General features: G+C 37.0%; 1 protein-coding gene across 1 annotated transcript in view; it reads left to right on the top strand.

Annotated features, from left to right (window-relative positions):
* Window positions 1–12,492, top strand: part of WDPCP (WD repeat containing planar cell polarity effector) — a 331,941-nt gene extending 319,449 nt beyond the window's left edge. Inside the window, exon 15 of the mRNA XM_053666942.1 lies at window positions 12,322–12,492. Coding sequence (XP_053522917.1) covers window positions 12,322–12,488 — 167 coding nt within the window. The 3' untranslated portion in view covers window positions 12,489–12,492. The remainder of the gene's footprint in view (window positions 1–12,321) is intronic.
* The last annotated feature ends 1,236 nt before the right edge of the window (window positions 12,493–13,728 follow it).

Raw genomic sequence — 13,728 nt, 5'->3', positions numbered from 1 at the left:
AATTTTATATATATATACATATATAAAATTATATATACACATGTATCAAATGCAAATTTATCTTTAAGAACAAAACTTTTTTTTAATATTAAATTTTATTTAGTTACTTTTCAAGTACATTTTTTTTTATCTATTTCTCCCATCCCACCCCACCCCCCCCGCCCGGTCTCCCCCCTCCCTCCCATTCCCCCCCCCCAGTCCTCATCTCTGTGTCTTCCATACTTGTTCCTCAAAATCCCTCCCCCTTTTTCCCCTTAAGTTCCCTTCCCTCTCCCCTCTGGTCGCTGCCCACTTGTTCTCTATTTCAGTGTCTTTAGAACAAAACTTTTTAAAAAATACACCAAAAATCTAACATTTCTTAGAAGAATAATGTTGGGGACTTCCTAAATTGTTTAAAAGATCAGTATGAAGAATTCTTGTAAACTGTTCTAACTGAGGCTGTGTCCTTTTAACTTAAAAGGCTTTATATTATAATTGCTCTGTAAATATCAGAATTTCTATATATTGTGCTATGTACACAAAGAAGCCGACAAATGGCTTATCTTGTACTTATCAACTTGTTTGTTTTTATGCCTCCAAAAGCCATATTTTTTTTGTAAGAGCAGCTGCTACTTTGTAAATATTTTAATGGCTTCTGTTAAGTAGAGCTGTCATTTTAGCAAACAATTATTATAAAAGATTTTCATTCTTCCATGTGATTGCACATCTTGAAATGTGTTTTACCCTGAAAATCCTTTGGAGATTTTAGACTGGAAAGAATATCTCCTTAGAAGGAACAAAGCCAACAAAAGACTAGCTAGATTTAAAGAATAATATATAATATCACCAAGGAAATAGTGCTATTTATTTCAGAAAACAAATGTATAAAAGCAGTAAGTTCTCTTAGCTCACTTGTGTTCTTTTGATTTGGGCTATTTGAAGAAATGAAATAGTGCTGGCTTTGAGCCAGACATACCAGATATGAACCTCAACCTTTTGCTACTTACTAGAGATTAGCAGACATTTGGTCCTGTCCAAAATGTCACTGAGACATTTGGTCCACACTAGAAGATCCTTGATACTTGGTCCTGTCCAAAATGTCCATGGACACATGTGATCTATGCTAACAGGTCCTTGAAATTTGTTTGTCCCTACCAAAAATGTCCATGAGCTCATTTGGTTCATGCCAAATAGTCCTTGAGATTTAGCCCTCAAGGCCAAAAATGTCCACGCGTAAACCTAGGTGCCTGTCAGTAAATGAATGGATCAAAAAATTGTGGTACATATACACAATGGAATTCTATGCAGCAGAAAGAAAGAAAGAGCTCCTACCCTTTGCAACAGCATGGATGGAACTAGAAAGCATTATGCTGAGTGAAATAAGCCAGGTGTTGAAAGACAAATACATATGATCTCACCTTTAACAGGAAGCTAAGCAACAAAACAAACAAGCAAGCAAAATAAAAACAAAGACACTGAAATAGAGAACAGGGGCGTAGAGACCAGAGGGGAGAGAGGAGGGAATTTCAGGGGAAAAAGGGGAGGGATTTAGAGGAACTAGTATAAAGGACACATGGACAACAGCTAAGGGAGGTGGAAATGGGAGGGAGGTGGGGAGCACGAGGGGGGTGGGCTGGGAAGGGACTAAAAGGCAGAAAACTGTACTTGAAAAATAATTTTTAAAAAATGTCCACACTAAGAAAACATCCCTGGGTTCAAATAACCCATAACATTTATTTATGTTTTTGGTTCACAGGATTAATACATAAAACATACTGTTGTGTTTTATTGGTCCAATAATTATTTTGTGGCTATATTGCCAATAATAACCCATCTTACCTCAGTAGCCTAGCTGGTACAGCAAATGAGGTCAGGTGGATGAGTCTGGATTCAAACACTGCAGAAAAGCAGAATTTATACTAACCATTCATATAGAGGAAGAGTCCTACAGTTAGAGAAATGCATAGTGGATGACAAGTTGAGGATGGAACCTTGCAATGCACGGTGTATTAACGTGTCACTGGGCATTTGGTTGGATGTGTCTGGGGCATTCAGTAAGGATGAAATTTGAGAGGAGGAATTAGATCAAGCTGCCAAGTAAAAAGAATGGTGAATGTACTGACATAAACACATTACAGAGCCTTCTGAATGTTCAAGAGTGAGAGTGGGTGAGACTGTCCAAACACATTACAGAGCCTTCTGAATGTTCAAGAGTGAGAGTGGGTGAGACTGTCCTGCCACATAGCAGTCAAACATAATAGCCACTATGAGGGATTACTTGGTCATCTAATTAAACTGCTGTAACTATCCCATCACCCAGGGTTAATGGGTGGTGTTTCCTTTGAATTGATGTCCTGTAGGGGTATAAACAGTACAATGTGAGAAGCATCTGCCACACATTGGAGAGGTTTTAGTGGTTGTTACTTCCACACTTACCGCCAGTTGGGATGTACAACCACACCCTTGGCTGGTTCCTACATACTGACCAATCTCCAGTGCTGCCCAACTGGATGTTAAATCCATAAGACATTAGTAAGGTTTCCCCTACCAATAAACCATCACCCATTGGTCAGATGGTTATAAAAGTGTGGAGGCGTCCACTTTCGCAAGGTCCCCCCGGTGCCACGGACATGCGTGAGTGAATAAATATGGCCGAGACAAGATGAGATCTGTTTGAGTATGGAGGAGTGGGCTGTGTCCAGTTTCTCTTGGGAGAAAGAGGCCAGCAGCAGCCAGTTTCTCTGAGAAGAAAAAGGCCCTGAGCGCCCTCTTCCATAGCCTTTCATTGGGTTGTAATACACAGGAATACAGGGTGGCAAGGATCAAACAGTAGATAACATTTCAAAGAGATCTGAGGGCTTACTATGAGTCAGTGCTGTCAGGAAGAGAGTTGCAGAAACTTTGGGAGACATACTCATTTCCTCTCAGACACTTATCATATGAATGAAAGCACTCTTAGCAGAGCAGATTTCACAGGTTTATCAGCAAGTCTTTGTGGTACCAGATTTTTCCCCAGGGCACGCTCTGGCCAGGCAAGGAGCTGCACCTCTCCCCATCAGGTATCCAGGCTTAAGGGGATTAGAGCCAGGAAGCACTTCTCCCAGAACACATGGGGACTCGGGCTTTGACAAAGCTGGGGGCGAGAGTCCAATGCTCTCTGTTGCAACCCCGTGAGTCCTTCCATGAAGGCCTCCCAGGTGATCGAGTCTGGCTTAGGTTGCCCCCCGCTGTGAGGGGTCTTTCCCATCACTGACTTCCGACCAAGCTCTGGGGGCAGGGAGAGGAACTGAGGCAGCATTTGCTGCCAGAGACAGGCTTTGTCTCCTGAGGCTGGGATTCCAAAGGTCGTCTCTCGCCCTGAGCCACAAGGGGTAGAGATACAATTCCTAAAATCAGGCAGAGCGGTCTACTACACAAAAGAACAAAAAACAACCCTTCTTTGGCTTGACAATATAACATCTTTACTTCAAAATCATGGCAGAAATAGTATACTCACAAAAGAAAAGCCAGTGCTACATCACAATAGTTTTTGTTACCATTTTCATTCTTTTAACAAAGAGTAATAAAAGGTACTGGCGCCATGAAGAGAAAAGAATCTGCAATGCCTAATGTACAACTAGACAGGATGTGGATAACATTCTAGTCACTCAAGATGTGACTGGAAGCCCTGGCCAGGAAGCTCAGTTGGTTAGAGTATCATCCTTATACGACAAGGTTGTGGGTTCGATATCCAGTCAACACATACAAGAATCAACCAATTAATACATAAATAAACAGAACAAATTGATGTTTCTCTCTCTGCCCTCGTTCCTCTCTCTCTAAAATCAATAAATATGTTCTTGGGTGAGGATTTTTTAAAAAAGCATGAGTTCTATCAACTGAAATAAAAGGATGCTAGCGAGCAACATGATGTCATATGAAAGTATAAAATTACCCAATAAAAGTAAATATCTGGACAAATCATGTATTACCATAATTTTGTTGCATTAATCCACTTTTAATTACTGTGTAGGTTTTAAGGGACAAAAGCCTAAAAATGCCTTATAACTCTACATTAATGGGTACACAGAATATAAAGATGTAATTTGTAATAATCATAATAGGAGGACATTACTATAAAGGAATAGAGTTTTTATGATTTTATAAGGTATTTTATATGATCAAAATGATAACTAGAAAGAAAATATTTATTGAACATACAGAAAAGGAAATGAGAGGAAATCATTACAAGAAAGAAAATCAGAGAGACACAAAGGAAGGCAGTAGGGGAGTAATGAGGGGCACAAAAAGCCACAAGAAATACAGAAAACAGTATCAAAATGGCATGCTAAATCTGTTCATATCAGTAATTACTTCAAATGTACATAGATTTCTTTTAGCTTAATCTTTATTGTATTTTTTACATTACCTTTTAGTTCCCTATATTTCTCTCCCCACAGCAATCACCACATTGTTGTCCATGTCCATGAGTCCTTTTTCCTTTTTGCTCAATCTGTCTACCTCCAAACCTACCCCATCCCCCAAATGTTATCCTATCTTCCATCTATGAGTCTGTCCCCATTTTCCTTGTCATTTTAGTTCATCAGACTCCATATATGAGTGAAATCATATGGTATTCATCTTTCTCTGACTGGATTATTTCACTAAGCATAATGTTCTCCAGGTCCGTCCACTATTGCAAAGCATAAAATTTTCCTCTTTTTTATGGCCAAGTATATTCCATTAGGTAAATATCCCATAGTTGTTTTATCTACTCATCTATTGAGCAACACTTTGCTTCCATATCTTGGTGATTGTAAATAATGCTGCAGTGAACATAGGGGTGCTTATGTTCTTTTGAAAATGCACATAGATTAAAGTGCCAGTCAAAAGACATAAATGGGCTGACAAGATTTTTTAAAAGGATCCAAAAATATGCTGCATACAAAAGACTCACATTATATCTAAACACAAATAGGCTGAAAACATAAGAACTGAAAAAAGATATTCTGAACAAAAGGTAACAAGAGAACAAAAGTGTCTATACTAATATCAGATAGACTTTATGTCAAAAACTATCAGAAGGGATAAGTATATTTGAAAAGACAATCAAGGTAAAAAGGATGATTCATCAGGAAGATATAACAATTATAAATATTTATTTGCCAAATATCAGAGTTCTTAAATTTATAAAGCTAACATTGACAGAATTTAAGGGAAAAAAAAAAGTAACTAAAGACTAGTAGGAGACTTTAATTCCCTACTTTCAGTATTAGGGGAACAACCATACATAATAAAATAGAGGACTTGAACACCACTATACATTAATTGGACCTAACACATGTACATAGACCACTAAACAATAGCAGAGAACACATTCTTCTGAAGTACACATGGAATAGTCTCCAGAATAGACTTTATGTTAGCCCCCCCCAAAAAAAAATCAAGTCTGAAAATAAAAAAAGACTGAAATCATAGAAAGTATCTCTTCTCGATACAATGGAATGAACCTAGAAACCATCAGCATAAGAAAAACTTTAAAAATGCAAATACATTACCGTTCTCCAGAAAAACAGAAACAACAGTCTATATGTTGATACATAGAAGGGATTTATTATTGGAGTTGACTGACATGATGATCGAGATTGCAAAATCCTAAACACATTATCTGCAAGCTATACTACCAGGGAAGTTAGTGTTGTAATTTAGTCCAAGTCTGAAGTCCTAAGAACCAGAAGAACCAATGATATAATTCCCAGTCTAAGGGCGAAGGTCTGAAAATTTGGTGGGTAGGAGGCAGGCAACTGGTACAAGTCCCATAGTCCAAAGGCCCAAGAACCAGGAGTTCAATGTCAGAGGGCAGTAGATAAATGTCCCAGCTCAAAAGAGAGCCAGTTCACCCTCCCTCTGCTTTTTGTTCTATTCAGGCCTCAAAAGATTAGATGAATTTGCGCACATTCATGAGGGTGGATCTTCTTCACTTAGTCTAATGATTCAAATGTTATTTGCTTCCTGAACCCCATCACAGGCATACCCAGAAATAATGCTTTGCCAGTTGTTTTGGTATCCCTTAGCCCAGTCAACTTGAAATAAAACTAGCCATCACAACATGAAAATTAAACCATTCTTTTTTTTTAAGATTTTATTTATTTATCTTTAGAGGGGAAAGGAAGGAGAGAGGGAGAAAAATATCACTGTATGGTTGCCTCTCATGTGTCCCCTGCAGGGAACTGGCCTGCAACCCAGGTATGTGCCCTGACTGGGAATCGAACCGCGATACTCTGGTTCACAGGCCCACACTCAATCCACTGAGCTACACCAGCCAGGGCATAAACCACACATTCTTAAATAACCAACGGGACAAACAAGAAATCACAAGAGAAATTTAAAAGGTTCTTGAAACAAATGAAAATAAAAATACAACATACCAAAACTTAAGAAATACAGTAACAGCAGTGCTAAGAGAGAAGTTTATAGCAGTAAATACTTACATTAAAAAAGAAGGAAGATTCATGGAGAGGGAAGGGAACTTAAGGGGAAAAAGGGGGAGGGATTTTGAGGAACAAGTATGAAAGACACAGAGATGAGGACTGGGGGGGGGGAAATGGGAGGGAGGGGGGAGACCGGGTGGGGGGGGGGGGGATGGGAGAAATAGGAAAAAAAAAAAAAAAAGAAAGGCTGAGGGACTTCTCCAGATTAAAGTAGACCAAATTACTGGATCAGAAAAATATTGCTATAATTAGGGACATCACTGGGATGACTGGTGAAATCAGAAAATGGACTGGTATTAGACAACAAAATTATATCCATGTTATAGTTCCTGAACTTGACCATTATACTGTGGTTATGTAAAATGCTGTTCTTGTCTGTAGGAAACAAATACTGATATATTTAGAGGTAAAGGGAGCTTAATGTCTGCAATGTACTCTTAAATGTTTCAGAAGAAAACCCTTATATTTTATATATTGATAATATATCTAGTTAACAACTGACAAATCTGGCTGAAATTAAAAAAAAAAAGGAAGATTCAAATCAATAACCTAACTTTACAATTCAAAGAATGAGAAAAAGAACAAATGAAGCCCAAATTTAGCAGAAGGAAAGAAACAATAAAGATCAGAACCAAAATAAAAGACCAGAAAATTTACAGGAAAAGTCACCAAAACTAAGAGCTGTTTTTTAAAATCTCAATAAAATTGGAAACCCATTATCTAAATTAACTAAGAAAAGAGATGGCTAAAAAATCAAAATCAGAAATAAAAAGGATAAGTACTATGAACTACATGTTAACATACAGTAAAAGATAGAAGAAATGGATAAATTTCCAGAAACATACCACCAACCAAGAATATATTATGAAGAAATAATCTGGGGATGGGCAATGACTATGGAAGTGGGGGGGGGGGGGGAGCAGAGGGGGACAAAAGGGGAAATAACTGAAACAACTGTAACAAACAAAATTTTTAAATGAATAATAAAAAATTATCTGAACAGACCTATAACTAGTAAGGAGATTGAATCTGTAATAAAAAAAACTCCCTACAAAGAAAAATCCATGACCTGATGACTTTATTTAGAAAAGAATACCAGCAGCCTTACAGAAACTTTCCCCAAAAAACTGAAGAGGGAATTCCAGTCAAGATGGAGGCATAGGCAAAAACATTTCACTTCCTAATACAACCAAAAGAAGTATAACAGCCAATTTAAAAACAAAAAACCACCACAACTGCCAGAAAATCATTTGCATGGAAGTCCAACAACCAAGGAGTTAAAGAAACATTCATCCAGACTGGCAGGAGGGACAGAGAGGGGCAGCTGGGGTAGCAGAGGGGGAATGCAGCAAGGCAAGGTGGTGGACCTTCTGGGCACCACCCACATTTGTGTGCAGGTAAGCCAGAAGAACAATGGGGGAGCAAGACATACCATGAAACCCAGGGTTTCAGCACTGGAAACTAAAGACTCAAAAGCAAAAACAAAAAAATAAGCCGACAATTAGAACAGAAACAGAATCACAGAAATGGAGATCAGCCCTGGATGATGTGGCTCAGTGGACTGAATGCTGGCCTGTGAACCAAAGGGTCGCCGGTTCGATTCCCAGCCTAGGGCGCATGTCTGGATTGTGGGTTGGGTCTCTGGTTGGGGTCATGTGAGAGGCAACCACACATTGATGTTTCTCTCCCTCTCTTTCTCCCTCCCTCCTCTCCCCTCTCTCTAAAAATAAATATCTTTTAAAAAAAGAAATGGAGATCACATGGAGTGGGGAGGGGGAGAATACAGAGGAAAGGTACAGAGAACAAAAAGCATAATAGGTAGGCACAAAATAGACGGCGGTAGGTTAAGAACAGTATAGGAAGTGGAGTAGCCAAAGAACTTATATGTACTATTCATGTACCTGAACTAATGAGGGGACAGTGGGATGCTGGAGTGGGGGCAGGGCTGGGAGGAGGGGATAAAGGGAAGAAAAAATTGGGACAACTATAACAGCATAATCAATAAATATATACTTTAAAAAACTGAAGAGGAAGCAAAATCCCAAACTCATTCTACTAGGTCCTCATTATCCTCATACCAAGGCCTGACAAAGATGTTTTAAGAAAATAGACTAATATTTCTGATGAATGTTGACATAAAATTTTTTAACAAAATACTACCAAGCCAAGTGCAGCAGCATGTTAAAAAGAATATACACCATTAACAAGTGACTTATTTCTGGAATGCAAAGATAATAGCTGAACCTACAGAATGGACAAATACTATATATATATATTTGTGTGTGTGTATTTGTCAAATTATATATGTCAAATATATGTATATTTGTCAATTATGCAGATGAAAATATCTGACAAAATTCCACACCCTTTCATGATAAAATCTTTAGCAAACTAGGTATAAAAGGAAATTTCTTGATGTAATAATGATCGCATATAAAGAGTGCACAATTAACATCATACTCAATAGTGAAAAACTGAAAGCTTTTCCTCTATGGTCATAAACAAGCCAAGGACATCCACTCTTTCCACTTCTATTCAACATAATACCAGAAGTCCCACCAAAGCAAATAGGCAAATAAAATGTATCCAAATTGGAAAGGAAGAAATAAAATTATCTCTGCAGATGATATGACCTTATACATAAAAAATCCTAAAGATTCCACTGAAAAGCTGTTAGAATAAGTGAACTCATCAGAGTTGCAGCACACACAATCAACATGCAGAAATCAGTTGTGCTTCTATACCTGAAGATCTGTAAAGCAAATTTTAAAAACACTTCCATGTACAAGAGCATCAAAAAGAATAAAATTCTTAGAAATAAACCTAAGAAGGTCAGAGACCTTCTGTACACTGAAAAGTAGAAAATATGGCTGAAATAAAGTAAAGAAGACAGTAAATAATGAGTGGAGAAATATCCCACGTTCATGGATTGAAAGACATTATTGTTAAAAATGTCTGTATATCCCAAAGCAATCTACAAATTCAATGTAATCCCTATCAAAATCCCAATGATGAATTTTTCAAAAACAGAAAAAGCCATCCTAAAATTCATGTGGAATCATAAAGAGACCCTGAACAGCCAAAACAATCTGGAAAAAGAACAAAACCAGAGGACTTGCACTACCTCATCCCAAAACTTACTACAAAGTTACTGCAATCAAAACAATATGGTACTAGCATAAAAACAGATATATAGGCCAATAGAACATAAGACTCCAGAAATTACCCCTCTTATATATGGTCAAATGATTTTCAGCAAGGGTGCCAAGTCCATTCAATAGGAAAGGATGTCTTTTTCAATAAATGGTGTGGGGAAACATGGATGTCCATATGCAAAAGATGAAGTCAGACCCTTCCCGTTCACTGTGTCTGTAAAATTAACTCAAAATAGATCATGAAAGAACTGAAACTACAGAACGCTTAGGAAAAACAAAAACAAAACACACACACACACACACAAACAGGGGAAACCTTCATGACAATGGATTTGGCAATGACTTCTTGCATGTATGATACCAAAAGTACAGGCAGCAAAAGTAAAATAGGTAAATTGTAATACAGTCAATCCTCAATTCTCAGCCATCTCCCAACTTGAACAATTTGGTTCTCAACCAAGTTGTTCATACAGAAAATATCTCAGTTGTTGAACAAAACGTCAGTTGCTGACCTGACCACTCTTTCATGCTGACACCTGTATAATCAGTCACCTGTATGATTCAGTTTTTGAATGAATAACTTCTTGAACAGCCTTCAAGAACAAATTAAGTTCAAGAGCCAAGGTTCCACTGTACATCAAAATTCAAAATGTCTGGGCATCAAAGAACATTACCAACAGAATGAAAAGGCAACACACAGAAAGGGAGAAAATATTTTCAAATAAATATCTGATAAGGGATTAAAATCCAGAATATGTAAAATACTTCTAAAACTCAAAACCAAACCCAATTCAAAAATGAACAAGAAACTTGAGTAGATATTTCTCCAAAGACGTACAAATGGCAAATAAGTACAAGAAAAGATGCTCAACATCACTGATTATCATGGAAATGCAAATTAAAACTATAATGAGATAGCACCTAACACCCAGTACGATGGCTACTATTTAAAAAGAAAACAGAAAATAACAAGTTTTGACATGGATGTGGAGAAATTGGGACACTTGTGCATTCTTGGTGGGATTGTATGTTGGTGGACCTCCCCAAATGGAATTTATTTATTTAAAAAGTGTATTTATCTTACATGTTTGAACTTCAGTCACCTTCAAAGTACTCTCCATTTGATGCAATACACTTATCAAGACTTTTTTCCACTGCATAAAACAGTTTTTGAACTCATGGATTTTGATGCCATTTACTACTTCTGCCATTTTTTGTTTCTTCCACATCAGTAAAACGTTTCCCTTTGAGGATTTTTTTCATCAGGGAAAACAAAAATAGTTGCTCAGGGCAAGATGTGGCAAATAGGGAGGGTAAGACACAGGGGTCATACTGTTTTTGGTAAAAAAAAAAAAATTGCTGAGTACTCAGTGTGAGTTAGGCAGGTGTACTTGTAAATCACCCATCATGAAATGGGCAAACAAAAGTCTTCAAAAAAAATTCACTGAAGCCAAACACAGCCTCTCACAACAAGGCCAGGTGGTACACTGATACAGATGGGTTCCTAGAACAACTCACCTAGTAGTGTAAGCCTGTACTACAAAGGGCCTGCCCTCCAGAAGATAATTCCAGTTTTGGGGGGAGTCCCTCTCCATAAATCAGTGCAACCACAATCAAAACAATATAGCGGTTCCTCTCTGCACTCCCATGTTCATAGCAGCATTACTCAAAAATAGCCAGGAGGAGGAAGCAACCCAAAGTGTCCATCAACAGATGAATGAATAAACAAAATGTGATATACACATACAGTTGATTACCATTCAGCCTTCAGAAGTGAGAAAATCTCATCACACACTAAAATATGGATGAACTAAGGAGACATTATGCTAGGTGAAATATGCCAGTCACATAAATACAGATAATGTCTGATAACATTTATATGGGGTATCTAAAGTAGTCAGATTTATAGAAACAACATGTAAAATGGTAGTTATTACCAAGGCATGTAGGGAGGGAGAAATGGGAAGTCGTTTAATGAGTATACACTGTTAGTCTTGCAAGGTGAAAAATTCTGAAGATCTGTTTCACAATAATGTGAATATATATAATAGTACTGTAAACACTACACATAAAAAATAGCACGGCAAAAGTTAAGTCATATGCTTTTTCTAAATTAAAATGTTTAACTAAAAAAATACACACAGTATGGTTTTAACAGTTTAGGCTTTTAATAAAGTTTGTTTCTACAAGTATGTATTTTTCACAACTTTATTATGTTTTCTCTCTACATCTGTGTGATGTGGGAATAGCAAACTTTCTCTATACACTTAAAAATTCTAAATAAGAATTTTATTGGAATATTGGAAAGGATATTTTCCTTCCTGTTTTGTTTTCAAATTGTGTGCCAAAAGCTCTGACTGGTTCAGTGATGGCTCAGTGATGTCTGTGACCCAGACATTATTTGTATTTACATGACTGAAAAAGGTTACTGGTTCAACTCCCAGTCAGGGCTCATGCCTGGGTTGCAGTCCAGTTCTCTGGTTCAATTTGTGTGTTACATGTAAGAAAGTAAAATAATTCACTTCTTACAGTATTCTAATAAAACATTACAGTAACAAAAATATAATATTTAATAAAATGCTGGTTAAAAACACAATGAATGGACAAATTATAAAAGTTTCATTGGGATATGTAAAAGCGTTCCTGTAATCATTCTTCTAAAGCAGTTAGCAGAAATTGAATTTGTATTTTATTCATGTCTTACCATTTTTTAACAGAACTCCTGGGGCCTTTGAACAGAGGGGATATGCTGACTGAAGTTTTTGTTGGCCTATCATTAACATCTCAGGGAGAAGACACATTTCCAGATAACCTCCCCTGCTTTTGTTCTATCAATAGTCATATTATTCAACAAAGAACACTGAATGTCTCTTCTAATAGGTAAGATATGTTGAACTAAGAAAGTTGCATAAAGGAAAAATATTTAGTATTAAATTAAAGATTCTTCTTTTAAATACAAACTAATAGTTAAGCAATGACATTTCAAAATGGCATAGAAAATAATTTCTACAAGAGAAAATGGCATTTTCTCTTGTTTGAGGCTTTGCAGTATTTTGGTCATGCAACAGCAGGCATGATGGAGATGGAATTGAATGTAAAACAAAAAATTTTTAAAGATTTTATTTTTTAGAGAGGGGAAGGGGCAGAAAAAGAGAGGGAGAGAAACATTAATGTGTGGTTGCCTCATGCACACCCTCACAGGGGACCTGGCCTGCAACCCAGGGATGTACCCTAGACTGGGAATCAAACCAGTGACCCTTTGGTTCACTGGCTGGCACTCAATCTACTGAGCCACAACCAGCCAGGGTGAATGTAAATAAAAATTTTCAGAATTAATGTTACTTGAGGCCAAAATAAAATTACTATAATATACAGGATTGTTTGTATTCTATTGTTAAATTTTAGGATTATTAAATTATTGGATCAAAATATTATTTTTTTTTATATTTAGTTTGAATTATATGTTACACAAGGTTGCCATTAGTTTTTGAAATCTGAGAGGTGATCATTTAATATCATTCAACTTACCACACTGGGTTACTGAGAAAATAAATATAAGGATAAATGTGAAATTAAAAACACTAAATAGTTTTATTTACAATGAAAATTATAGGCCCTGGCTGGTGTGGCTGAGTGGATGGAGTGCCAGCCTGTGAACCAAAGGGTCACTGGTTCCCAGTCAGGGCACATGCCTGGGTTGCAGGCCAGGTCCCCAGTGGGGGTGTGCAAGAGGCAACCACACACTGATATTTCTCTCCCTCTCTTTCTCCTTCCCTTCCCTTCTTTCTTAAAATAAAAAAACAAATTAAAAAAATTATAATGTTAATTATGATTATGATAATTTGCTGAAGCAAACAAAGATCAGTAAACTTCGTGTGAAAGGCTTGTGGGCCAAACAGACTCTCACAATTACTTGTAGTGTGAAAGGAGCCACAGAAAATAAATGAATGAGAGTAGCTGTGTGGGCAGGATTTGTAGTGTTGTCTCTAATTTACATACATGCTCTTAAAGATCCCAGTTATATGCAATAATTGTGAAGAGACCATATTTTTCATATATATGTGGTATATATGAATATGTCATATGATCTATCATACAGGAAATATATGATATGTGGTAATTTG

The sequence above is a fragment of the Artibeus jamaicensis genome, unplaced genomic scaffold, assembly GCF_021234435.1.
Source record: "Artibeus jamaicensis isolate MK-2021 breed Jamaican fruit bat unplaced genomic scaffold, CSHL_Jam_final contig_465, whole genome shotgun sequence".
Taxonomy (NCBI): domain Eukaryota; kingdom Metazoa; phylum Chordata; class Mammalia; order Chiroptera; family Phyllostomidae; genus Artibeus; species Artibeus jamaicensis.
Note: the sequence above shows the minus strand (reverse complement) of the source record. Positions and strands in the feature narration are given on the sequence as shown.